This window comes from Apodemus sylvaticus, chromosome X (genome assembly GCF_947179515.1).
Source record: "Apodemus sylvaticus chromosome X, mApoSyl1.1, whole genome shotgun sequence".
Lineage (NCBI taxonomy): Eukaryota > Metazoa > Chordata > Mammalia > Rodentia > Muridae > Apodemus > Apodemus sylvaticus.
Window position 1 is genome coordinate 91,317,538 of NC_067495.1, and position 27,870 is coordinate 91,345,407.

Consider the following 27,870-nt stretch of genomic DNA (forward strand, 5'->3'; position numbering starts at 1 on the left):
CTTGTATGAGCCAATTTGGACAAACGAAAACTACGATCACAATGAGAAGCTCTGCAAATGATTAAGATACATGAACAGAATCCAGATTTTCAAAAATCAAATAAAAGTAGGAGAGACACTAGTGGGTAGTGAGAAAGGCAAGGGAAGAGATGAGAGAATCGTGGTGGGTGAGTATAAGAAAGCCCATTATATACGTATATTAAAGTATTCAGATGAAACTCATCATATTGTACAATGAATATACACTAACAAAATGTATTTTAAAAGAAATTGATATGAAGATATTACCAGCCTTGTCTCAAAGGGAGAGAGAGAGGGAGAGGCAATGAAATGAAGAAATCTAGGCTCTGTCCTTTTAGTCTCTAGGTCTTATTAGCCTCATGAGCAAGACTAGAGTAAAATAGCTTTTAGTCACAGGTCATATATATGGTTCCTTTTTGGTCTGATGCAAGCCAGAGCCATTCTTCAGTAAACCTTCAGGAAAGCCAATTTCCCCAGTGACCTGTACTCAAAGACAAGCTATGTGCTATGAGTCTGTTTGAAAATAATAATGCTCCAAAACTGGGGAGGACTGGATGACTGTGCAGAACAGTGTTAAGTTATCCATTAATAACTGACATAGAAACTGCTCACAAAACAGTAACAAATGTACATACAAAATGACATCTTTCCTTAACCCCACTGGTGCTTCCTGCAACTCTGGGCTCCAACAAAATAAACTACTAGAGAAATGTAAATCAAAATCTGGACAAGATTTCATTCTATGCTTGCTAGACTAGCTACAGATGTCAAGACAGCAATAAGCTTTGCTGCACAAGTGGAAGAACTAGAATTCTCCAGCATTTGCTGGCATCAGTGTAACATGTCATGGCCACCTTGCAAAACAGTATAGTAGTTCTTTGAGTGCTTTAACACAGGAGCAGTGTATGACACAGAAATTACTCCCAGGGGTATAACCAAAAGAAATGAACACACACCCACACACTTATCCACACACACTGGAAGACAGTAAGTAGAAACAACCTAAATGTCCATTAGCTAATGATTAAAGGAATAAAATGTGATACACCTATTTTTTAGGTCATAAGAAGGAATGAAGCCAGGAGCAGTGGCACATGCCTTTAATCCATAAATTTAATTCAGAAAATAGAGACTATTTTCAAGGCTATCCTGGTCTGTGTAATAAGTTCCGGAGCTATGAAGTAAGAGCCTATCAAAAAAAAAAAAAAAAAAAAAAAAGAAAAGAAAAAAAAAAGAAAGGATTCATAGATGCTACACCATGAATCTTGAAGCAGCTGCTTAAATTGTCTTTTATGTAGGCCATCATTTTCAAGTCAAACTGCACATTAAACTTCGATTATTTGACAGTGAGGCACCTAGATTGGAGATTAATATCTATTCGTCTACTCTAGGTGATGTCTGAGGTCTCTTACAGCTTTTAGGAACTGGATGAAATCCATACCATCTGTACCTTTGAAGCTGAGGCAATAACAGAACCAAGCCCAACAGGGAAGTGTTACTTAGCAGAGGTCCTCCAACGGTTCTTTAAACTAAGCTCCAATGCATCATCCCACCTTTGCCCAAGACTAACTGAAGATATTCCTAGCAAAAACAAACTATACCTAAAGGGATAGGGTCCATCTGATTGTGTCTGTGCGGTAGGCTGCTTTAGGAACAAACCGCTCTGTTTTGTAGGAAGCTACATATTAGCACAGAATCATCACTGGAGCTCCTCAATAGCATTTGTGTCATTAGGGCTGGGTTGAATGTTGCAATTGAATTCTAACAGCCACAGCCTTTCTGTTTATCAGTATGTGTATAATGGCAAACTGACTTAATTCCCAGTTGATGTGATTTGTCATTGATTTTTGTCCTTTAGCATTTAAGAACCAAGTTGAATCATGTTCCGACTTTTGACTGCCTGCTGGTCTCGTCAAAAGACCACAGAAGGAAAACAAAGGTACCTTTATAACCACTTTTCTACACCCAATCTGGAATTAATTCCCACATATCTGCCTCAAGTTTCACGAGGGACAAATGATCATGATACATTTGGGAAGTAATTAAACAGCAAATACAAGATTGGGAACAGAGCTGAGAGACAATGCACATTCTGTATATTGAATGTATCAAGGAGGGAAAGCATCCTGTGAGGATTTGGGAGGGGTTGCCACACTACTACTACGCGGGGAACTTTATGGTACATGAATTGAGACTATTGCAAGCAAACCTTCAAACAGAGAAAGAATAGAATTCCTTACCCTAAAAACGAAGTGGGGTTGTGGCTTTGACACATTTTTTTCTTTTCCACTTCTAGGAATGTGACTATCATTGTCATTGGCTTGGACAACTCTGGCAAAAGTCATCTTGTAGAGGCCTTTCAAAGATGTGAGAACAAAGAACAATAATTTCTGGTGTGGGTCTGCCAGTATTCATTCCATCTTAGCCATACTTCCTGGCCCTCAGTTTCTCTCTTGTAAAGATAAATATCCCAGTCTCCTCATTAGGCATTAACAAGCTGTTTATATAGTGTGTGTCACTTCCTCCTTTTGTAAGATGTTCCAATTGAGAGTCCTCACATGATGTCAATTATGAATGAGCTACAATATGTAAACCATTGGAGTCAACTTTGAAGGATCGCATGTTTGGAATGTTGTCTAGTTTCTGAGCATGTGTAATTTGGCCTAGAAAAGAGACAAGTGTAGAGTAATAAAGAAGTGTAATAACAAAACTCTGTGAGAGCTGAGATTGGAAGTTGAGAAACGTCAGTTCAAGTATAGTACCACATCTCTAGCTTAATGTGCCTCAGCAAGTTTGAACATGATTCAACTTAGTTCCTAAATACTCAAGGACAAAAATCAATGACAAATCACACATCAATTGTGAATTAAGTTCCTCAATATTTCAAGAAGCCACATAGCATTGTAGCAATCTGCTATACTAGTTGAAAAGCCCCAACTAGCTTTTAATCAACCAGAGGTCAGCACAGAGTCTGGCCCATCACCCATGTTTATTGAATCTTTACAGGAGTGTGGTGACGTGGTTGAGTTTTGTATAACCTGCCAATTCTCAGCAAAATATAGGAAATGGTTGTTCTGACAACTGTGCCTATAGTCTCCTACCTGAAATTTTGTCAGTTTCCTTGGACAACAGTGGCCTTTTGGCTGATCTGCTTATTTCTACTTGTTCCTCTAATTATTAAAGAGCTGTAAAAGTCTAATCATGACACTTCCCTGCTTGGCATTGCTCCATGTCTCCACACTGTTTTTTAAGCAAAATTTACCCACCTTATCAACATACAAGATCTACTGTGGGCCTCTGACTTCTCCCCCAGCTTCATTTCCCAAGTCCTCACATATGGTACTCTAGTACAACAAACCAAATGCTTTGCCGTTCCTCTGCCACACCACTGGACTTCACAAGGCTGCATTTCAGCCCCTCTGTCATCTATGTAGCCAAGTCCCTTGGTTCACAGCCTGGCCACAAGACATCCCTCCTTTACTCCTTGAGCCTTTGCTCACACCCTCTAGCGTACACCTTGCCCAAGATCCTCGCCCAAAGCCAACTCCATCACTAACCTTGGAACTCCATAAGAAGAAGAAATAGATTGTTTCCTCTCTGAGTCTGTGCTGTCAATATCGTCCATAATTAGTCTGGAAATGTAAGCCCTCCACCATTCTCCTGAGCCTGTATGTTGCCTTTTCAGAACATCTCCCTCAGGCCCCAAGAGCACCTCCAAGTGCATTTTACTCAACACTCCAGCCTAGTATGCTCCCTTAGATGCAACACACTTGACTGTGTCTCCCAACTCTGGTAGGTAAAAGTGATCAGAAGTAAATGGTTACAGGAAAGTCAAAGAGCCAGGCAAGACAAGTCACAAGATTACTGAAAAGAATGGCAATAGTTTACTAGAGCTCCGTTGCCTCAGCCCTGGATTCCCATTCAAGTCTGGGTGGGGCCTGGGAACCCACAAGGTGAGAACTCCCCAGGCATTTTTGATGGCCTGCCAGCGGTGGGAAGCTCTCATCTGAAATTAACCACAAGCTATTCATCTGAGACTGGTGTCTGTTTTCCATTCTAACATCCAGCACAGTGGATGTAGCTTGCTTTGCATAACTTGCCTTGTGCTCAGTGCATAACTTGAGGCTGCCTCATAGGTGCATTGGTTTACAGTAGTGACTTCATTCACAGTGACATTCTAATGGGCACTGATGTCACATTCTGAAGAATGTCTAGGGTCACCTCTGTTCATGAAGTTCACTTGGAGTCAATCTAGTAGGTTCCTCTGTGCTCAAAATTGAATAGCTTACTTTTCTTGTTCTTGCTTTCTTTGTTTGTTTTAAAATGAATGCCACATCCATAATTGTCTAGGAAAGAAATTCCAGGCTACTGATAGTAACTTTTATGGACATTTATAGATACCAGCTATAAAATAGTTTATGGCATCACTATCGATGATACCATCCACTGTTTTGCATGGCATGGTCACATAGGGCAAGAAACCCAAACATGAGCAATGACATGTGCCCTAAATATGAACATTGAAATCTGTGAGTCTCAAGTCTCACTATGCATTCTATCAGCCTGCATACTTAAAAAATATTTTATATGTATGTGTGGTTTGCTTAAATGTATCTATGTAAACCATGTGCATGTCATGCAGTGCCCACAGAGGCCAGAAAGGGGAAATAGATCCCGTGGAAGTGAAATTCCAGACAGGTTTGAGCTGCTATTGGTGTGCAGGAACCCACATCTGTCTAGAAGAGCAGCAAGTGCTCTTAACCGTTGAACCATTTCTCTAGGCTCAGCCTGAGTGCTTTTTTTTGGGGGGGGGGTAGATTTTTTTTTTCGAGACAGGGTTTCTCTGTATAGCCCTGGCTGTCCTGGAACTCACTCTGTAGACCAGGCTGGCCTCGAACTCAGAAATTCGCCTGCCTCTGCCTCCCAGAGTGCTGGGATTACAGGCATGCGCCACCACTGCCCGGCCTGAGTGCTTTAAAAATAAAGTTTGAGGACCATTCCTATGTAATCCCAGAGAATGGAGACTGGCTGGTGTTTCAGAGGGTAAATTTGGAGCACAATGAGGCAGTGATCAAAGTCACCTAGGAAGCCTTCAGACTTCGTTCGTAAGCCAGCATCAGGAAGCTCAGATATTTGACTTAGGTGTTCCTCATTCCCATCAGAGGATGCTGAGACACAGCCACACCTTCTCAAGCTTTAAAGTGCAGAAGAATCACAGCAGGACCATGCTAACCATAGCCAGTGTGTTACTAATGGTAGGAGTTAATAAGCATCCAGGAAATTCTGAAGCACACTACTCCCCCAAACCATATTTTATGAAACACTCAGCCAGGGATATGGAGATGAATGAGAGTTGGAACTTTCTCTCAGGGTGTTCATAAATGAAGAGAAAATAAGATACATCTAAATTGACAAGGAACTACTTCTTGTGGCATCTAGTGGCATCAGCAAAAGACTGAATTATTGACAAAATTAGTTTTAAGTAAGAAAAATACCATGAAAATGGTGTTGTGTTCTGAAGGGGAAAAATAACAAACTTTCTGAAATGCAAAAACCCAATATTTTAAAATATCATTTGGAGTTGCTTTTTACTTTAATTGTTAATTTTTTGAGGTTATAAGTATATCATTTTCCTCTCATTTTTTTTTACCTCCAAACACTTCCATACAACCCTCTTTGCTCTCATATAAATTCATAGCCTCTTTTTTATTGTTTTATACATACAAACACACACATATATATTCTTAGATGCAGTCTATATGCTCCTTCTGTATGTGACTTGTATGTAAATTTTCAGTTGTGACTGAAATATGTGCCTTTGAAAGCTATAATTAAAAAGATCATTGACTAACATGAAAACCAAAGAAATGTTATGAAACCACATTAAAGTATACACACATACAGATATAGTTGTATGTTCATAACTATATATAAACAAGCTTTTCTAAAAGTCTGAAATCATATAAGTAATTTAGCCTAAGGATTTATTTTGGTAATCGTATGGAAAATGTCACAGATATATCTAAGACTACAAACAAGAAATTATTTATTCTATTCTCTCTCTCTCTCTCTCTCTCTCTCCCTCCCTCCCTCCCTCTCCCTCTCTCTCCTTCCCCCCTCTCTCTTTCTCTCTCTCTTAAAATTCACTTTACATTTGGGTCACAGTTTGCCCTCCCTACTCTCCTTCCAGCCCTGCACTTACACATCCTCTATTACCCCTTCCCCTTTTCCTCATAAAAGAGGAAGCACCCACCCCTGTGGGTACTACCCCACCTTGGACATCCATTTATAGTAGGCCTAAACACATCCTTCCCACTGAGGCCCAACCAGGAGGTCTAGTTCGGGGAAGGTGATCCAATGGCAGGCAAAAGAGACAGAGACAGCTCCTTTTCCCAATTCTTAGGGGACCCACATGAAGGCCAAGCTGCACATCTGCTACAATAGAGAGGGGTTCTATGTGGCCTAGGTCCAGCCCCTGCATACTCTTTGGTTGGTAGTTTAGTCTCTGTGAATCTCCATGGGCCCGGGTTAGTTGACTCTGTTGGTCTTCTTGCGGAATCCCTATCCCTCCTGCTCCCTCAACCCTATCCCCTTCTTCCAAAGGCTCCCCAAGCTCCGTCTGTGGGTGTCTGAATGTGTTTCCATCTTCTGCTGGATGAAGCCTCTCAGGAGACAGTACTAGACTCCTGTCTGCAAGCATAGCAGAGCATTATTAATAGTGTCAGGAGTTGGATCTTTCACATGGGATGGTTCTCTAGTTGGGGCAGTCATTGGTCGCCCATTCCCTCAGTCTTTGCTCCAAGTTTATCCCTGTCTAGGCAGGACAAATTTTGAGTTGAAGGTTTTGTAGCTGAGTTGATGTTCCACTCCCTGCACTGGAAGACTCACCTGGCTAATGGAGTTAGCCACTTCAGTGTCCATATCCCTGCCCACAGACTCCCTGGAACCTCCCCCCCTTCCAGGTCTCCAGCTAATCCCAAAGACCCCCCACCAACTGCCATTCTCCCAGCCCTATCCCACAAACCCCCTCTCCCCCCACCCCCACACCTAATCCCTATCTGCACACCCCTCCTCACCCCCTCCACCCTCTTCCCTCTTCCCTCCCTTTAACCACCTCTGATGACTAGTTTGTTTCCCCTTCTGAGTAAGATTCACCAGCATGTGCCATTCTGACTGGTATAAGATGGAATTTCAGAGTCATGGAATTTCAGAGTCATTTCAATTTCAATTTCCCCGATGAATAAGGACTTTAAACATTTTTTAAAGTGCTTCTCAAGCATTCGAGATTCCTTTGCTGAGAATTCTATTTAGCTCTCTACCCCATTTTTTTAAACATTTATTTATTTTATGTATGTGAGCACACTGTTGCTCTTTTCCGACACACCAGTAGAGGGCGTCAGATCCCATTACAAATGGTTGTAAGCTACCATGTGGTTGCTGGGAATTGAACTCAGGACCTCTGGAACAACATTCAGTGATCTTAACCATTGAGCTATCTCTCCAGCCCTCTCTACCCCATTTTTAATTGTGTTACTTGGTTTGTTGATAGGTAATTTCTTGAGTTCTTTATTAGTCCTCTGTCAGGTGTAGGGTTGGTGAAGATCTTTTCCTATTCTGTAGAACTGCCATTTTGTCCTATAGGTAGTGTCCTTAGCCTTGCAAAAGCTTTTCAGTTTCATGAGGTCTCATTTATTAATTGTTGATCTTAGTGATATTGGTGTTCTGTTCAGAAATTTGTCTCCTGTGCCAATGAGTTCAAGGCAGTTCTTCATTTTCTCTTCTATTAGATTCAGTATGTCCAGCTTTACATTGAGGTCTTTGATCCACTTGGATTTGAGTATTATGCAAGGTGATAGATATGGGTCTATTTGGATTCTTCTACATGCAGTCATCCAGTTAAACCAGCACTACTTGTTCAAGATGCTTTCTTTTTTTCCATTGTATGGGTTTGTCTTCTTTGTCAAATATCAACTGTCCATGAGTGTGTAAGTTTATTTCTGGGTCTTCAATTCTATTCCATTTATCAATGTGTCTATTTTTATGCCAATACCATGTAGATTTCATGTAGATTTTATTACTATTGCCCAAGTACAGCTTGAAATGAGGGATGGTTTGATATACCCAGAAGTTCCTTTATTGTATAGGATTGTTTTACCTCTCCTGTTTGTTTTTCTGCATGAAACTGACAATTTTTCTTTCAAGGTCTGTAAGAATTGAGCTGGAATTTTGATGAGGATTGCAATGAATCTGTATATTGCTTTTGGTAAGATGGCCAGTTTTACTATGTTAATTGTACTGATCCATGAACAAGGGCGATCTTTCCAACTTCTGATATCTTCCTCAGCTTCTTTCTCCAGGGACTTGAGGTTCTTGTTCTACAGGTCTTTCACTTCCTTAGTTAGAGTTACACCAAGACATTTTATATAATATTTTGCTATTGTAAAGGATGTTGTTTCCCTAACTGATTCTTTATACTGTTCTCTTTTTTTCTAATTTATTGATTTTAGCCCTGAGTTTGATTATTTCCCACCACCAACTTCTCTTGGGGCGTTTGCTTTTTTTCTAGAGCTTTCAGGTGTACATTTAAATTGTTAGTATGCAAACTCTCTAATTTCTTGATAAAGATACTCAGTGCTATGAACATTCCTCTCAGCACTGCTTTCATTGTCTATCATAATTTTGGATATATTGTCTTCTTGGGTAAGTTTGTTTTCATTGAACTCTAGAAAGTTTTAATTTCTTTATTTCATCCTTGACCCAGTGATCATTGAGTAGAGAGTTGTTCAGTTTCTATGAGTTTGTAGCTTCTTTCTTGTTTCTATTGTTGTTCATGTCCTGCTTTAATCCATGGTAGTTTGATAAGATACAAGGAGTTATTTCAATTTTCTTGTATTTGTTGAGGCTTGCTTTGTGACTGACTATTTGGTCAATTTGGGAGAAATTTCTGTGAGGTGCTGAAAAGAACATATATTCTTTCCTGGATGTTTTGTGTTAGGAATTTTTAGATTTAACATTTTCTTTGATTGTTGTATCAATTTATTCTGTTGTATCTTGTACACCTGAGATTCTCTCTTCCACATCTTGTATTCTGTTGGTGATGCTTGTGGATTCCCTCAGTTTGTGTTTTCTTTATTATTTCTATTTCCATCTTCAGGTTTTGAACAGTTTTATTTCCTTCACCTGTTTGTCTTTTCATATAGTTCTTTAAGGGATTAATTAGTTTCCTCTTTAAAGGTTCTACTTGTTTGATTGTATTTTCCTGTTTGATTGTATTTCTTTGAGGGGTTTATTCATTTCATTTTAAAAGGCATCTATAATCTTTATAAGGTTGGATTTAAGGTTGTATTAGGCCTTGGTTGTGTTAGGATATCCAGGGCTGGCTGGAGTGGAACAGCTTTGCTCTGAAGGTAGCATGCTTGTCTTGGCTCTTGTTATTTGTGTTTTTAGCCTGGCCTTTAGCCATCTGGTTGTTCCTGGATGTTCTTGGTGTATCAGGTATTGGGAAGGCAGGCTTAATCTGGATGTTCCTTGTGCTGCAAGCCAACAGTGGGCAGCCTTAGACTGGATGGTCTTGGTGTAACAGGCCTGGATATTCCTTGTGTGGTAGGTCTGGTGGGGACCAGCAGAGTAGTGACCAGAAAATGGAGCTCAGGGGACAGCACACAGATAGCTCTGAAATTTCTAATTCTATTCTGAGTACTGCTAGTGCCAAAAATCTATGAAATTATTAACTACTAATGTGAGCAGAAACTTAGACCATAACCATCAGTTCAACAAAATGGAACACATATAAAGACTGTTATTATAATATGCATTTCTGTTATGTGCTGAATTAGATATCTAGTTCCTTACAGAATATAATGTCCTGGGCAAAGCTTTTACATGGGAAATGTGTCTGTATCTGGCATGGTTTCTTGGAAGAGACACTTCATGTCCTTGTTCATGGGAGTAGACATTGTAAGCACTTACTGAACCCCTACTGTAAGGTAATGGGCAAGCACAAAAATAGGTCAATGACTACTTAACAGTGTGCTGAGAGAGAGCAGTGAGAGATGGGCAGGTCAGAGAAGGTGTCCTGAAGAATGTGCTGGTAGGGCCTTGAAGAAACAGTAAAAGAGAAAGAACTAGCACTTATTCACCAAATATTTATCAAACTCTTGTGCGCCAGCATCTGGGCTCAGCTTCATGAATATAATGCATAGAATTCAGATTCCACCTCCCTGTCAGAGATTGTGAAAATAAGCAATACAATTTATGACTTTAATATGTGTTATAGTAATGGTAAACACAGGGATGGATAACATTTTATACAGACTAAGGATGGTGTGAGGGAAGTTTTTCTTCAATAAACAAGATCTAAATTGATATTTTGTAAAACAAACAAACAAAAACCAAAAAAAAAAAACCGTATGACACAGAACAGTAGAGAGAATGTCAGTCTGTGAAAAGCTCAGGGAAAGATAGTCTGAACCATACATGGAGGCTGGGGCATCTTGGATAGAGACCAGGTCCACTGTGCCCACCATTCAGTTTACTCGCTGAAGGCATAAATCCAGGAAGGATAGCACATGAAAGTAGTGCTTTAGAAAGAAGCATTTTGTTAGGCATGGTGACATATGCCTTTAATTCCAGTACTCCGGAAGCAGAGGCAGGTGGATCTCTGAGTTCCAGGACAGTATGGTCTACAGAGTGAATTCCAGGACAGCCAGGACAACTACACAGTGAGTGAGACCCTATCTAACACACACACACACACACACACACACACACACACACACACACACAGCATCTCTCTCTCTCTCTCTCCCTCTCCTCCCTCCCTCCCTCCCTCCCTCCCTCCCTCTCTCTCTCTCACCAGAAAGATGCCTCCATGAATGTGAGCAGGCTGGCAGGCTGCTTTAGTAGGATTTCTGAGAGCAGGTTCGGCAAAAGGATGAACAAATTTAACTACATTTTTCCACACTGTGGTCATTTCTCCTCTGCTTCCATTTGTAGTAATTCCTAGCAAGATGCACAGTGAAATGAGACCAACACAAACAACACTTCTACTAGATGATTACCAAGTGTCTGTCTATGACCTAACTGGAGACCTAAAGGGCCGTGAAAAATGGCCAAGCTACTATGCTGAGGCACATGGGCTTGTTTTCGTCGTGGATTCTAGTGACATAGCACGCATACAGGAAGTGAAGATCATCTTAACTCGCCTAATGTTTGACAAAAGGGTATCAGGGAAGCCCATCCTAATGTAAGTTTCTGCCTTTGGGTCCTGCTTTCTCTCAATCTGTGCCGTAGAAAAGCTATAGAGATGAAGGGCATCTTTTATCAGAAGATTCTAGACCTCTTTAGGCTCAGTGAGGTGAAAAGACTCACTTCCCTGGTGACTGTTTTCACAGGCCACTTTCTACCACACACAGTCATGTGGGACGTGATGCCTAAGTGTATAAACAGATTCTGAATCTTTAGCAAAGAGACATAATATCTAGCTCTCCCATCCCCAACCCTGGACTCTTCCTGAAGACTCTAACTGAACTAGCTTGGGTTTGAGTCTCTGATCATAAAATTTGATGGCAGAGAGCAAACCCTCTTTTGCACATTCAGTTCCAATGCATTCCCTCCCCCAGTTGGTTACTCAAGACTGTAGGACTGGTACTCATTTTGGGGGTGTCGAGATGATTCCAGTAGCCTGTCACTCCTCCCCTCTTCCAACTCCCCCTTTTGCCAGGCTCATTTCTCATTAGCAACTCTAACTAGAATATGAACAGAGCTTCAGAGATGTAAAAACTCTTGTCTGTTCATATCCCAAATAGTGGTTGTAATTAAAATATGACTTACAATATTTTATCATAGGCAGTGGGAAATGACCCCTGGGAATTATCTTGTATTCAAATGATTTGCACTGTTTTTTCTTCCATTGGAAATTGGCTAAGAAACTGTCTAGCTCATCTCACTGTGTGAGCTCAGTTCCTGGACCTGCAGCAGTTAGACTGCACTTAGTGCTACCCTACTCCATTTTTTCTTAGTTTTTGGTTTGTTTGCTTTTTGTTTATTTATTTAGTTAGTTTGTTTGTTTGAGACAGGGTCTCACAATGTACACCAGGCTGGTTTGTAACTCACAGAGATTCCCCTGCCTCCCAAGTGCTGCCTCTGACAGCATGTTCCACCATGGGCCTTTCCCTTCCCTTTGACTTTACCTTGGCTTCACTCTTCTTTCCGTTATGCCCTGTTCTAGCCTGGCAAACAAACAAGACAAGAAGAATGCCCTTTTGCCTTGTGATATCATTGAGTATCTACTTCTGGAAAAGCTAGTGAATGAGACTAAATCCATGTGCCGAGTAGTAAGTATCAGCATCTCATTTCCTTTTCTCTAGGTCTTGGATTATATAACCAGGGTCCTGTCTGTCAGCTTGGGATCAAAGTTCCTTTCCATGACAGGCAACATCTGCAGTGATTATTTCTAACTTGAAAATGACAACAGATATTATTCTCTGCCTTCAAAGCAGTTCTGTAAGTTTTTAATAGCCCTATTTTATTCATGAGAAAGCTAAGCAGCTGGAGGATCTCAGTAAACTGCTTGAGGTCACACAGTGAAGGTGCTATGGCCATTTTATTAGAGGGCCTCAGCTTTAATACTCTTCATCTGCTCTCTCAGATGTGAATGCTGAGTGTCTCCTTGAAGTCAAGAACTCACTTAGGCATAGCACAACTACCTCTGCTATTTTAATGACAGGGATCGGGCCTTTAGGCACCAAAGGTCCCAGGGATCCATGTCTGAGGCCTTCTTTCCTATTTCTTATAGGAGCCATGTTCAACCATAAAAAATCTTCCAAAGAGACACCAACAGCCAATAGTTATAGGGCTGCGATGGCTACTAGCTGCCATTGGGGATCAATACGATGAGCTGTATACTCGACAACAAACACCCAGTATGAGCATCTCAACCTCCAAGAACATCAGAGGCTGCGGAGAAAGATGCTCATCAGACAGGTAATGAGATCATTTCACTAGCTTTACTGTTAAAAATAGAAGTGGGAGTCAGTCTTCAACATGATCCACAAGTTCTGAGAGGTTTGTACTCTGGGCAGCAAGTCTTTCAGAATGGCAGTGCCCACCAACATTGCAAGGATACTACTAGTCCTGGCACAACATCACTAGTCACTTTAGTGGGATGGATGGCATGTAAGTTAAAAAAAAATATAAAGGTAAAGGCAACCAACTAATCAGCATTAGGGCTTCTTGAAAATGGGGTTTCTATTCTCTGAGTTGCCATACGTAAGACAGAGGGAACAGGAGTCCTTTAAGCAGTCTGTATTAGTTACGGTTTTATTACTGTGAGCGATGCCATGACCAAGGCAACTTTTATAAAGCCAAACATTTTAAAATGAATTATTCAATTCATTTTATAGCCTAATCACTGCCCATCCCTGTCCCCCCTCAAAAAGTCCCTTCCCTTCTCCTCTAAGACAGTGTCCCCCATATACTCCCACCCAGGCACATCAAATCTTTGCAGGATTAGTTGAATCCTGTTGAGGCTGGCTAACAGTTTCAGGGGTCAGTCCATTATCATCATGGCAGGAAGCATGGTAGCATGCAGGCAGATCTGGTGCTAGAAGAGCCTAGAATTCTACTCCTAGATTCAAAGGCAATCAGGAAAAGACTGGCTTCTGCAGGTTGGCAGCAAGATGGTCTCTTCTGCACTTGGTGGAGTTTGAGCATGATGACCCTTCAAAGCTCACTCCCACCACCATAACATACCTCCTCCAATGAGGCCACACCTACTCCAACAAGGCCACACATACCTCCTAATAGTGCCACTCTCTGGGCCAAGAATTCAAACACATGTGTCTAGTAGGGCCATACCAATTTAAACAACCACATAGCCTATTCTAAAGATGAATATTACACTGCTGCTGCAAATTCCCAGCCTCTAGTTCTCTGATCTGCCTAGTCATGGCATGACAGGAAATGACAGAAAGGCTAAAAAAGAATAAATAAAAGAGAAGGTGATGAGGGTTCTGAGGAATCAAAGGCCTAAGTGTCTTCTTGCTGTTTTGTTACTTTCCCTGACTAAAGCCATATGGAAATGGATAGGGTAGTGGCTGCATTGGATAAAGCAGCTTAAAGGCTAGGGATACAGCTCAGAGCACTTGCCTCATGCATGAAAGGCTCAGAATTCATTCCCCAGTAACAAAACAAGAAGAAAAAAATATCTTAAAATATGTCTGTTTCTACTACTGATTTTGTTTTCTTTCAAATGCTCTTAGCTTACCTAACAGAGTGAGTATGGTCAGACACAACAACAGACAGCATTTTGAGAAAAGACAACACATGGAGCACAGACAGCATGTGGAGCAAAGACATTTTGAGAAAAGACAGCATTTTGAGTCAAGACAGCACTTAATACAACGCTCACTGGATGCTAGGCCCCTGAAGCCAATTCTACAGGTAAATGGCTTTTGAAACACCATTGTCCATGGTCAGTAATTGAACTCCTGAGAATTAATTGGCAATTATCCCTCTTTCTTGCTGGCATACAGAAAGATGGTTTTCGAATAAGACCCAAAAAGAATATGTCAGTAACTTTTGCTCTAGACGTAATTATGGAGGAAGGTGAATGTTCTCGGAAGATTGGAGCGCCGAATATCAGTAAGCCTTGCAATAGTCAATGTTATGATGCAAAGACTCCAGCTCCATCTGTTGATGCCAATCTTTTCAAAGGTAATATTGAATCATTAATTACAGAAAAAATTAAATAGACCTTCCTTTATATTTTCTACAATAGCATTCCTATTTTGAGAAGTAAACTCATTTCTCACACTATGGTCTGTTGTTGGGAGAAGTATGGGACAAAGTTGGAGACCATCTTCTGACAGGCAAGCAGGGATGGCCTAGGATTTGTTGATACAAGATCTTTCCATGGCTATAGTGATAACTTAAAGGTTATGCTTGCCAGTGGTGGAAGTACAAATTGGTATAACCTTTAGGAAATGTGTGTTTCCTGTCTCTCTCTCTCTTCTCCTTTTCTCAATATTAAGAACTTTTAGAAAAATGGAGTTATAGAGATGGCTCGGTGATTAAGAGCACTTGTTCATGTAGAAGACCATGTTCTGAATTTGGCAACCATGTGGTGGCTCACAATCACATGTAACTCTAGTCCCATGGGATCCTATGCCCTCTTCTTAACTTCACAAGAATAAATGAATGAAGGATGAATACACCCCCCCCACACACAGGAAAGATTCACATAAATTAAAAAAAAATCTAAAATGGAAGCCCTTTAAACTACTAGGTCTCATTTCTTATCTGTCTACAAAGATAATTACAGAAATACATAAAAAGTATAATAAATACTCAAATTATAATATTCAGTAGAAATTGTAAACAATGTAAATGTCCAATGACAGGGATAGCCAAATAGATTATGATGCATCCACACTATAAAGACAATAACATTGCTAATGATAGGGAACTGGGGAAATGACTCAGTGCTTAACATGTCTTCTATGCTGGCATGAAAATCCAAGTTTGGACACTGTGCAGACACATAAAAGCTGTATTTATTGGTATATACCTGTAACCCTACCACTGAGTCAACCCCTAGCCTCCTCATACACATAAACACAAATACACACACATACACTATACACACACATATACAAAAAGTTAAATGCTAATTATGATTTCCATTTACTGACATGGAAAGTCTTCCATCACTTGAAATATATTGACTGTCAACTGTCAATAATCACATCACGTTTGGCTGAGTTCTTATGCATACATCGAGGGACATACACGAGGCCAAAGCCACTAGTAAGAAAACAGGCACAACTCTTAGGGTCAGGGTGAGGATGAAAGTTGAGTAGAAGGACTCTAGTAGAAAATAAAGTATGATTTTCTACATGTCAGCTAATGCCCCTAAGTCTTTATCCAAAATCAAAATTCACTTTCATTTCTATAACCATAGCTCGTAGGCCCAAAAAGAGAATAGAAACCTGGGACACTGAAGAAATGTTATTGGAAGATCCTCGTGGAGAAGCCTTCCGTTCCTGCGGTTAGTACTCCTTAAAAAGTCAAAGAATGTACATGGTTGGAATGGAGGGTGAGTGTCCCGGAGGGCCCTTGGAAACTGGCCAGCACCCTCCTACCCCAAGTAGTCTGGGAAAGAATAGAAACCTGGCATTGGCTTCACTTGTAAAATGGGCTGTTTTCTTTCTCTGATTAGACTTAACAGACTACTAAAGAGTAAACAGAGGGACAGCAAAATAATCATTCCCTCTACCACCTTATAGTAACTGGGCAAATCTCCAGAAGCAGCAGGAACTCCCAGTCTTTGTTTTTCATTGGATAACGCCTCTACAGCCCACGTACAAGTTCACCTATTCTAACATCACATCCCTGAGAACCATTGTTTCTGCACACCAGTGTGGTAGCCAGTTAAGTTCATCCATACTCACCAAGAGCCTCAGGAAGTTAGGTGCTGTCCACCTGAGCAAAGAAGAGCAAAGACTTCCCATTTGTACTGAGATGCTCCTGACAAAGCTTACGGATAAAATGTCATGCACAACTGAAATTGAACCTTAGACGAACAGGGTTACTTTAGAATCACACGTTTCTCTTTAAGGTTCTCGGGTATAAAGGGACTGGCAAAATAAATAAGAATGATGCTCTACTCAATCATTTTCTTTTGGTTTGTTTGGTTGGTTGGGTTTGTTTGGTTTGCTTGTCACACCTCTAAAACCAGGTCTGTTTTAAATACCTAGCTACTATCTGGGAAACCACATTACTTTGCTAGCCTTTCAGAAACAGCAACTGCTGCCTCTTAACATATGTGTGGATTCCTACTCCACTGCTGGGGTGCTGTGGCTAGAATCATGATGGTCCCTTACAATTATGGTTAGTTCATCTTCATTATGGGCTCCATTTATTGAGTACTTTCTGGATACCAAGCACAGTGCTAACTCTTTCCCATCTGTTGTTATATTTTCAACCTTCCTGGGAAAGTATTGCACTTGGCATCATTCCCACATAAGGATACTGTAAAAAGCAGAGCAAGAAATGGGATCCAAACCTGCATAGCTAGAGCTACATTGGGCCAAAAAGACCCACATGTGCCTTTCTTCAAATCCCTCTAGAAAAAGAACTATAGCCAGGAAATAATGCTGAAGTGCATTCCTGTCTATGTGAGGAGAATTCAGTTAACCAGAAATATTGAGGAGAATTCAGTTAACCAGAAGTCTGCCAACAGGGCCAGCAGGCATAGTTGATTGAGCACTTCCACTTTGTTGGATGCTGGATTAACTCCTTTAAATATATCACTGCCTTTCATCTTTAGAAGCTTCTGATGTCCGTTCTATTATCACTATCTTGCAGCAGCAGAAAGTGATGTTCAGAGGGGTTAGATAATTTGTCCCTGAGCACTCACTAGGAGGTAGAAGAACCAGTTTTTAAACTAAAATCCATGTCCACAGGGGCTGTAAAGATGACTCAGTAGATAAAAGGACTTGATGTGAAAGTGTGGGGACTTTTGAGTTTACATCCCAGAACCCATGTAAAACACAGCAGAGTCTGAACATGTATACACCTGTAAGCCCAACCCTTTAAGGGGCAAAGACAGGAGGACCACTGAGACTTGCTGGCTGCTTGCAGTGCTCCATGTTCAATGAAAGACTGTCTCAACAAGAGTAATACAGATCAGGGCTCCCTGCATCTTCTTCTGGCATCTATATGTATGAACACACCACACACACATACACTCATAAATAAAGCCCAACTCCATATCCCATGTTCCTAATTACCCTAGACTGTTTCACCAAGAAGTATAAGTCAATCAACCCATTATTTGATAGATATAAACCTTTCAACTAAAAACTTGTCTTACAACCCTGCCTGAAAGATGTTTCTTCTTCTCCTTCTCCTCCTCCTCCCCCTCTTTGTGTAGCTCTGGCTGTCCTGGGACTCTCTATGTAGACCAGGCTGGCTTCAAACTCACACAGATGTCCCTGTCCTAGCCTCCCAGAATTCTGGGATTAAAGGTCTGTGGCATTGAGGTTGCTATCTTATATCCAAAAGAACCACTTTAAATGCCTTATAGGTCTTTGATATGCTTGTAAGCTCAGCTAATTAGTTGTGTGTAGAAAAGCATTTTATAGAACTTCTAGTCAAAGCTGTTATACAGAAGAGGAAATAACTGCCCTGAATGCTATAACTGGGCACTGAGCAATATTTCATGAATCCTGAGCTTCTTTGTGTCTAAGCTGCATCCTTCCCAGGGCATTTCAATCTTCTCACTCTACCCACTTTGCCTGTTAAAGAGTTCTGGAGTCCAGCACTTTCAGCCTGAGAAGCCACACATGCCTCCATTGAAGAAGTATTAGTGCTTGGGCTCCACGTGGGTAGAGCAAGCACTTACCTAGTATGCACAAGGCAACAGGCTTGATGCTCAGTACAAAAGAAAAGAGTCTTATAAGACAGGAGACTGAAACTCAATAAACCATGCTTTCTTTCTTCACTTGGTTTGGTTAGGGGTTTCGAGACAGGGTTTCTTTGTGTCCCTCTGGCTATCCTGGAACTTGATCTGTAGACCAGGCTGGCCTTGAACCCTGAGATCTGCCTGCTTTTGTCTCCTGAGTGCTGGGATTAAAGGTGTGAGCCACCATGGCCAGCTGATAACACCAAGTTGTTTAAGAGAATTGACTACACATGTTTCTTCATGCCATGTGTCTTTTTGGGCAGGAAACTGTTCTTAGCTATCAGAGAAGATAAATACAGTATGTAAGCCTATGAACAGCAGCAAGGTAGAGAAAAGAAGGGCCGCCCCAGTCCACTGTGGTGTTACTGCACACATTCATGGTGTCTTCCATCAGTGAACTCATAGACATAGCTAGCAGTGTTTCCATGGAGATTCTAAATCCAGCCAAGTTGACAATGATAATTAACTGATACATATTGTTAGAGATACTTTAAGCACATGACATTGGCTCACAATCCAAATTCTACATAGCTCAGGTACTCAGTTCTTCCAAGGGAGATCTAGGTTTTGGAACTACAGAATTTACTGTGGATAGGTAGGGAGATCCCTTTGCTCTAAATGGGTTTCAATTCTGCATTCCAACCCCACACTAATTATGCATGACAGCACCACTCAAAACTGGGCATGAGAGTGTTTGCTTATAATCCCAGTACTCTGGAGGGAAGGACAGGAAGATCAGAACTTCAAGGTCATTTGTGGCCACAGATCAAGTTTGATACCAGTCAGGCTACAAGAACTATCGAAACAACAACAAAGAACAATAAAATTGAACTTGAAGTGATGGTTTAGGGTAGGATAACAAATCTCTTCTTTTCAAGGCAGTTGCTGCTGGAATGACCTAATAACGAGAGCCAGCAAACACCATTTTCTTCAGGAGAATCCTGCACACCAACTATTGTTCTTGTCCTGAAGATTCCAGTGGCCATGGCTAGGTTAGGAGTCAAACTGAGGCTCACCCAAATCCTTTACCTTTAGCAGAAGACCAAATATTGAGATTTCTGCCCGAAAGAGGTATGAAGAAAGACAGCTACCACTCAACCCTGTGGAACTTGGAATGGTGCCATCAGCTCACTACATTTTTGCCAATGCACCTAGAGCTCTGACCATGGCATCTCTGCTCCCTCCATTATCCCTCCAGCTGTAACAACCCATCCCTCACTCTTCTTCTTCACATTGCTTGTGCTTCAGACTCTATAGGGGACTTCAGTGGCACTGTGATCCCAGGAGAGGGGGAAAGCAGCAGATATTTTATGCTGTTCTTATGTTAGGATCAGATCTGGGTCAGAGGTTGTGGAAGCAGAGAGTCTACACTGATGCCTCTGCACCTAAGAGGAGTCCAGCTCAGGTCCAGGCAGCCTAGGGAAGCTCCGCAGTGGAGTGGGTAGGCAGAGCAACATTAACAAAGCACCCAGACTGTGCTGTGTGCTGATGACTCAAGAGTCCCAGCAGAGCCCACGCTCATGCTAGTTGCCACTTCCAGGAACTAAAATAAACCTTTAGTGCTAAGAGACAGCAGGCCTTTGGGTCTGTTCATGAAAATAGGCCCAGCCCTAAGAACTGGCATGCTATTTCACACAATGGAATGCTACACAGCCATTAAGCATGCAATTATGTGCACTGCGGGGACAGAAATCAGAATGTGAAATGATGTTAAGTGAAAACAACAGATGACAGAGAAAGCATGCTGATTGCAACTAGGGAAAGTGTACGTGTGAGAGAGAGTATGTCTCTAAAGAGCTTCAGAATGGAATGGGCGCTAAAATTCTGTTAGAGTCCATGGCCTTTGCCATATCACATTTTTCTTACTTTTTTTCTTTGAAACAAGGCCACACTATTCAGCCCAGACTGGCCTAGAACATATCCTTCTGCCTCCAGCTGGGATAAAGCACATGCACCTCCCAAACATTTGGGGGGAGAAGGGGAATGTCCTGGCTAGTTGTATGTCAACTTGACACAAGCTAATGTCATCTGAGAGGAGGGAACTTCAGTGAAAAAAATATCTCCCAAGAACTGAGTTGTAGGCAGGTCTGTAGGGTTTTTTTTTTTTTTCTGAATTAGTGATGATGAGAGAGAGCCCAGCCCATTGTGAATGGGGCCATCCCTGGGTTGGTAGTCCTGGGTACTGTAAGAAAGCAGGTTAAGCAAGCCATGAGGAGCAAGCCACTAAGCAGCACCCCTCCATGGCCTCTGCATCAGCTCCTGCCTCCAGGTTCAAGGCCTGCTTTGGTTCCTGTCTTGAATTTCTTCAGTGAAGGAGTACACCATGGAAATGTAAGCCAAATAAACTCTTTTCTCCCCAACTTGAAATTGATCATGGTGTTTTATTGAAGCATTAAAAACCATAACTAAGACAAAGGGTCTCATTACAATTCAGGCTTGCTTTAGGCTCACTACATTGACAAGGATAACCTTGAGCTTCTAACCCTCCCGTCTCTACTTCCCAAGTGCTGGGATTAAAGGCATGTACTTCCATGTCTGTTTTATACAGTCCTAGTGATAGAACCCAAAGATTCCTGAATTCTAAACAGGTACCCTACTAACTGAGCTATACCTCTAGCCTAATGAGTTTTTAAAGAAAAATTTCATTCTTGTCATATGTGGTTCAGAGACGCCTGCTTTTTAGCTTGCATAGTAGTAAACTCCACATATGATTTGATTCAGAATGTAGAGAACTGAATGCCACAGTGAAAAATTCCTTCCAAGCCTCAAGCCAACCAAACAATTCCATGACCAGAATCTATCCACATCTGGGCCTCTGTTAAGTCAAGCTACTATGCTTTGAAACACAATCACTTATTCTGAAAGAAAGGAAACCCACTCCCCATTCAATCGATAGTTACTTGTAAGACATTGCTATCTATCTGGTAGCTATCTTGTTACCTTGTCATACCTAGCACTTAAAATTAGTCAGTCTTTATCTACCACATGTCTGGGTATCAAGTTGAGTAAATTTCTCTCTCTGGATAATGTATAGACCTTGTTTTTCTAGAATTGGTTTTCAGTCAATACTTAGTTTTTGTTTTACTTAAAAAAAAATGGGAGAGTTGTTTGGAGGAGGGTAGATTAAGACAGAATATTTCTATGTAGCCCAGGTTCAACTTGAACTCTTCTGTTTCTCCAGTGCTGGGATAGCAGGTGTGTTAACTTTGTAAACTGAAACAGACTTTAGATTTACTGGAGTTGCCAATATAGTACAAAGAGTTGATATAGACCTTTCAACCTACATAGCTCTAATGGTAACCTCTTATCTACCTCCAGTATACTGACAAAACAATCATATTATCATCCAATTAGTACAACAGTAGTTACTAAAGAGTTATACAGGTTTTACTAGTATTTTCCACTAATGCCTCTTTTCCATTCAGTAACTAATCCAGGATCATATACAGTACAGTGTTTAACCTTCCTCATCTCCAAAACAACTTTTCTCTTTGGAGGGCAAATGGGGGCAAGGTAGTATATGTTCTGAACAATACGGTGCTGAGCTCTTGAATCCAAAAGAAAATCTCATCATAACTATATGAAAGTCCTGAATCCAAGGTATCCACCTCATCAGGTTTAGTGTCAAAAAAGAAAAGGGTTAATGTCAAAAAAGAAAAGAAAGAAGAAGAAGGAGAAGGAGGAAGAGGGGGAGGAGGAGAGAAGGAGAAAGAAGAAGAAGGAGAGGAAGAGGAGGAGGAGCAGATGAGGAAGAGCAGGAGAAAAAGAAGTCCTCCATTAGCCCTACTTACAACTGTATGAAAGGATTTGACAAGTAGGTTATATTTAGCTAGCAACATTATGAAGGTAACAAAGTGAGAAGGATAGCCTTCCCTGTCTCTTTTCGCTGCTTCACTTCTCCTCAAACTGTTATGTTAAGTATAACATAAATGCTGAGAAACAAACACCCACAACATGGAAGGGACTCTGCTATGTGTGGTTTTGTTTGCCCGAAATTAAGTACCAACTTTCAATGGTTCAAGCTAATGATGTCTCAGCTTTAAGGTGATGCAGATGATACTCATTCCGGTAAAAAGTATATTTTGGATTTTGAGTTCATATTTTTCCTAGGCTAGTGACATGTAGCTGCATGCACCCTAGTGATGGGGAGGGGGGATATCTCCCAGGCAGTCACGCCATCACAAAAGTGCACAGCTGCTACTCTATTGTGTGCAAGGGCTGCTAAGCTAGTATTAATAGGTCAAGTGGATTAAATGCATTTTTAGCTCATGATGGATGATAGAGACTCAGCATCTATATGTCCCACCATTATCCTTATTCTACAGGGAGAGGGAGAGGAAACAGAGTTGAAGAGATTTAGTAAGTTGTCCAAAGTCACTAGGATGTGTAAATGATAGACAGGATTCAAGACCAGGTCAGCCTGATTCAAAAGCTGCTTCTTTTAGCATGTCAAATTGCCTCTCTAAGCTCCTGCCACAGTTCAGACATTGCTGAATATTAGGGGCACAGTACTCAATTCCTACAGGCCAGTGGGTAACAACTAACCACTAAGCAGCTAAGCATAGCATAGCCATATCTTGCTCTCAAAGTATCTCTGGCTTAGTTACAACCAAAGAAAATTAGGAAATACATTTGGTGACTACCACCAGATGCAGCAGTGTTCACCTGCAACCCCAGCACCTGGAATCTAGAAACAGGAGGACCACTGAAAGTTCAAGGTCAGCCTGTTTACCATAGCTGGTTCCAGGCCAGCCAGGGCCACATAGTAAGACCCTGTTCAAAAATCTCAAAACATGTGGTTTAAACCAACATTCTTGAAACATTAAATTTTCTTCAGGTCTTCAGTGTAAAGACATCTGCCTTCTCAATATCTTGAGGCTAACAGTTATAGATGGGTTTTTAAAATAAGATGTAATTTATTCTAAGTGTATGAATGTTTTGCCTGCATGTATGTTATATATATCACATGCATATCTGTTGGCCACAGAGTTCAGAAGAGAGGGTAGATACTCTGGAACTAGAGATACAGATGATTTTAAGACATGTGAGCACTTGGAGCAGAACCCAGGTCCTCTGCAAAAGTAACAAATGTTCTTAACTGCTGAGCCATCTCTTTCCCTCACACCCTACAGATGGGCTTGGAGATGTTTATAATACTTGTTCTTCCATTATGTGACTTGTGGCCAAGTGTAGATAATGACATCCTCTGGGTTCCTCTGAGGAAAATTAATGAGAAATACAATGTGGAAATTTATATGGTAATGGAATAGAATCTGCTGAGGGAAAATGTATATGTCTCAAAAATAATAGTTACATTTCACTTCAGTGTTCCCTTGATATTTGGACTAATTGGCAAGTTCTCGAGACTGCACTTTGTGGGCAAGCCATTCTGAATTATATTCCTAAGGAAAAAATGACTAATGATCCTAGGAGTTGTAAATTATAATTTGATCTTAAGGGTGAAGGGTTAGAGGACTTAAATCTCAGCAAATGACACTCTCTCTTTTCCTGCATGAAGACGACCAAGCATATCAAACACTCAAACCCCATGGTTTTCAGTGCTGGGCACACACTGGAACCTTCAATGTCTATGTGGTACTTTTAGAGACTTCAACACAATTTTTTCCATTTTTTCCAAGACAAGGTTTCTCTGTGTAGCCCTGGCTGTCTTAGAACTCTCTTTGTAGACCAAGATGGCCTCAAACTCAGAGATCCACCTGCCTCTGCCTCCCAAGTGCTGGGATTACAGGTATGTGCCACCATCTACTGTCCAGACTGACAATTTAATTAGTCAGAATGTGCCCTAAGCCTTGGAAGTTTGAAAAAAAAAATCCCTGGAGGAGTTTAAGGCACAGATTGGTGATTGTTGCCTTAAGCCAATTGTGGCTGCCCAGAAGAATCACTTTGGGCATCTGTTAAAAATTCAGATGGCTCATTCACAGTCGAAGAGATGGCTCAGCTATTAAATGTTAGGCTCACAACCAAAACAATCAAAAAATTCAGATATTTGGAACATACCCTACACTAATTAAACTGGAACATCTGCTTCAAGTCCATGACCTGTGTTGAGATCAGACCATTATACCTTACTCTAAGTGACCCCATATTGTACAAAACAGTAGTTTTTCATACTGTGCTCTGTCCTAGGAGACTCCATTTTTAAGGTAGATTTCAACTCCATTTTGAGGGGCAAAGATGACTTTAGCCCTTGATTAGATCTAAAATAACAGGCAACAACCATTCAGCATGGACTGATAAATGACTCTTTAGATATTCTTTAGAATATCTTCATATTCTTTAGAATAGGCTCTATCTTATACATTTATTGGAGTGAAATAAAACTGCGGGGCATATTAAAATCATATCAGGGAAACAAGGCTCAGGAACTTATGAAACAACCAAGGAAAGGGTGTACCTCTATCAACTGGACCCCATAACACTTGATGGCATGACCTATCTACCTATCATCTGATATACCTGGTATGTGATGTCACAGGCCAAGGACTTTTTGACTTAGCTTGGTCCCTTACTGTTGATGAAGTCTATTCGACTTCCTACCCATCCACCTGTTTGCCCATCTGGGCCTGCATCTAATCCACCATTTCCTCCTCCACCCAGTTCTGCCTTTTAACCTCTCACAGTTACACACTGTAGTTGTGCTCCAAAACTTGACTTGCATAGCTCCCTCCCAGCTCGGGTTGGTTCACTGTCTTGTCAATACAAACCCTCCTAAGCCCATTCCTGAAACCGCCTGAACTCTGCTGCAGCCTCTTTAACTTGTGTTCATTCTGTAAGTCATACACATACACAGAGCTGTATTGATTGTGTGCTGTGTGCTATGAGAGTTAGTGAATGGGACTGGAATAAAAGAACTTGCATTCACCTCACCCAGGCTTCCAAGCTAGAAAGATTTTTGTGACAAATTGCCATTGAAACTGCTAAACCTTGTGAATTTATTCAATAAATTCTGACATTGTAGAATGCAGTATAAATGTGTTCCTCTATAAATGTGTTTCTGGTATAGTGCAGTAGCTGCAAGCTAGGGGATTTTCAAAAGCATCACAGGAGGGCCATCAAGATGACTCTGTGGGTAAAGGTTCTTGCTGTCAAACCTGGCCACCCAGAATTTACGTGGTAGAAGAACAGAACTGATTTCCTTTTTTTATTTATTTAAACAAAGTTTAATGTAACACAACAAAGTTCAGGAATAAAAACAGAAGTGACCAAGATAAATTGTTAGGCTTCAGTTCCAGAAAGGATGATGACCATGTGAAATGGGATTGAACAAAAGAGCATAGGATGCAGCAGTAATAGATCAAGGGAGGAAAGCGAGCAAGGCCAGAACTGACTTCTACAAGTTGTCCTCTGACCTTCTGCATGCAAGATGTGGCAGGAGGACACACATACACTTAATTAGTGCAATTAAAGCACCACAGGGATTAAAATGTGCACATAAGCCTGACAACCACTGAGGCAGCTGAAACTCTAAAACTGGCATAAGAACAACAGCAAAAGCAGGCAGTGGGGTCTCACACCTCCAATTCCAGCACTAGAGAAGTCGAGGCAGGAGGACTGCTCTGAGTACCACATTAGCCAGGCCTACCTAGCAAGACCCTGTCTCAACAAACAACAACCAAAAAGGAGCCGTGGCAAAGCTGGCACTGGCACTTGGTAGCAACTTGAATTGTTTGAAATAGGCTGTTTTTATTACGTTCATGTGTGAATTCAGGAAGCATGTGTGTGGAGCTCAAGACAACGCCTTGCTGGAGTCAGTTCTCTAATTCCACCATGTGGGTTCTGAGAATTGAAGTCATCGATTATCTGCCTTGGCAGCAAGTGCCTTTATCTGCAGAGCTAGCTCGCCTGCCTTCAGCAACTTTAAAATGAGACTTCTCAGCAGCCAGTTCGGAAGGACTGGAAGCAGACTAAGGATAAATCCTTAAACAATTGTTTTACTTTAAGATTAAAGTGACTTCACATTCCCCCAATGTGTGAGAGTTAATTTTATGGCTCATTTACAATCACTAACCGCTAATGGTATGAAACACTATTTCTTCCATACCTATTGTCTTTGTTTTTGACTGCTGTGGCAACAGCCATGACCAGAAGTAACTTGAGGAGGAAAGTTTATTTTAGCTTACAGTCAGAGAGGAAGCAGGGCCCACAGGGGAGCTGCTCAGTGGCTTGCCCCTGTGGCTTCTTCACTTTGCTTTATTATACAAGCCAGGAGCACCTGCAGGGATGGCACCACACACAACAGGCTGAGCTGCCCATAATCCTCATCAATTAAGAAAATGCCCCTGAGCCACACAACCATAGGTTAATTTGATGAATGCAATTCAATAGTTGTCTCCTCTTCCTGCACCACTCTTTGTGACAAAGGTGACAAAAAGAAAACAAAAACAAACCAAAACATAAAACAAAAAACAAAACCTTAGCAGAATATCACAACAATTTTAGCAGACATGCAAAATCTAAGTGCTTTACAGGGAGAAAATCACTATTCACAGCTCTTGGGTGGTTCTACTGTGGAAGAGTATCTCCAACCTGATTTGCACTTTTATTCACCACATCAACACCATCTTGGAGACAAAAACCAAAAACAAGGATTCCCACCCCACCCCACCCAACAGTACACACGCATCTAAGAGTTGTCTGGGGAGCTTTAAAAATAATGATGCTCACAATGAATGATGCACATTCCGAAATATCTGAAGATGTTATGCTCAAGAGCCTGTTCTAAGAGGTCTTTAGGGGCTAGCAAGATGGCCCCAAGGGTAAAGGTACTTGCCACCAACTCTGATAATCTGAATCCCATGCCTGGTACCTACCTGCTGGGAGGAGAAAGTCAACTGCCACACGTTGCCCTCTGACCTCCACACTCATGTACACATAAGCAAGCAAGTAAACAAACAGATGTAATAAAGTCCTTAGGTGATTTGTGTGTAGCCAAGGCTGAAAAGAGTCATGCAGAGTTAGTAGTCCTGTAGCTCAGCGTGCATTAGCATCACTAGCAAGGGGTGGCAAAACACAGATCTCTGGATGCCAAGCCCAGTACATCCAATTCAGGTCAATGATGCCTAAAATGCTGTGCATCGAACTGGCTCAAGGGATGCCAAAGCTGGGGATCCAAAGAACACACTTGAAACATAAAGACCCACCTGCAAAGCACTGCTTCTCAACTTTGGCTGCACATTGGAATCACAAGATGTATGGAGGGTACATGTTAACACTAAAACCTGATATCTAAAACCAGAGACACCGATAAGGGACATACAATCAAATGCTTTTAGCCATAAAGAATCATTTTATAATGTCAAGCAGATGAAGCCAGTCTCAGAAATACAGATACCCAAGTTTTCTTTCATACATGACCTACAATT

At 41.2% G+C, this 27,870-nt stretch overlaps 2 protein-coding genes across 11 annotated transcripts in view; one reads left to right on the plus strand and one right to left on the minus strand.

The window, feature by feature from the left end:
* Trmt2b (tRNA methyltransferase 2 homolog B) overlaps positions 1-27,870 on the minus strand; it is a 99,746-nt gene that overhangs the window by 11,130 nt on the left and 60,746 nt on the right. Inside the window, exon 14 of one of the 10 annotated variants that reach the window (XM_052170780.1) lies at positions 10,877-11,022. The exons of the other annotated variants lie outside the window; for them this stretch is intronic. Coding sequence (XP_052026740.1) covers positions 10,965-11,022 — 58 coding nt within the window. The 3' untranslated portion in view covers positions 10,877-10,964. The remainder of the gene's footprint in view (positions 1-10,876; positions 11,023-27,870) is intronic. 10 annotated transcript variants of the gene reach the window in all.
* On the plus strand, positions 1,884-16,366 carry Arl13a (ADP ribosylation factor like GTPase 13A). The gene is made up of 9 exons (XM_052170790.1): positions 1,884-1,960; positions 2,318-2,388; positions 11,017-11,266; positions 12,251-12,356; positions 12,818-13,005; positions 14,283-14,463; positions 14,556-14,736; positions 15,983-16,069; positions 16,308-16,366. The coding sequence occupies exons 1-9, from the start codon at positions 1,902-1,904 to the stop codon at positions 16,364-16,366; spliced, it is 1,182 nt and encodes a 393-aa protein (XP_052026750.1). The 5' UTR covers positions 1,884-1,901.

Excerpts from the sequence above, each read along its gene's own strand:
- Arl13a (XM_052170790.1), top strand. The coding sequence starts at position 1,902 with ATGTTCCGACTTTTGACTGCCTGCTGGTCTCGTCAAAAGACCACAGAA. Across the intron at positions 12,357-12,817 it reads CTAAATCCATGTGCCGAGTA|GAGCCATGTTCAACCATAAA; the intron begins GTAAGTATCAGC and ends TATTTCTTATAG. Across the intron at positions 14,737-15,982 it reads TGATGCCAATCTTTTCAAAG|CTCGTAGGCCCAAAAAGAGA; the intron begins GTAATATTGAAT and ends CTATAACCATAG.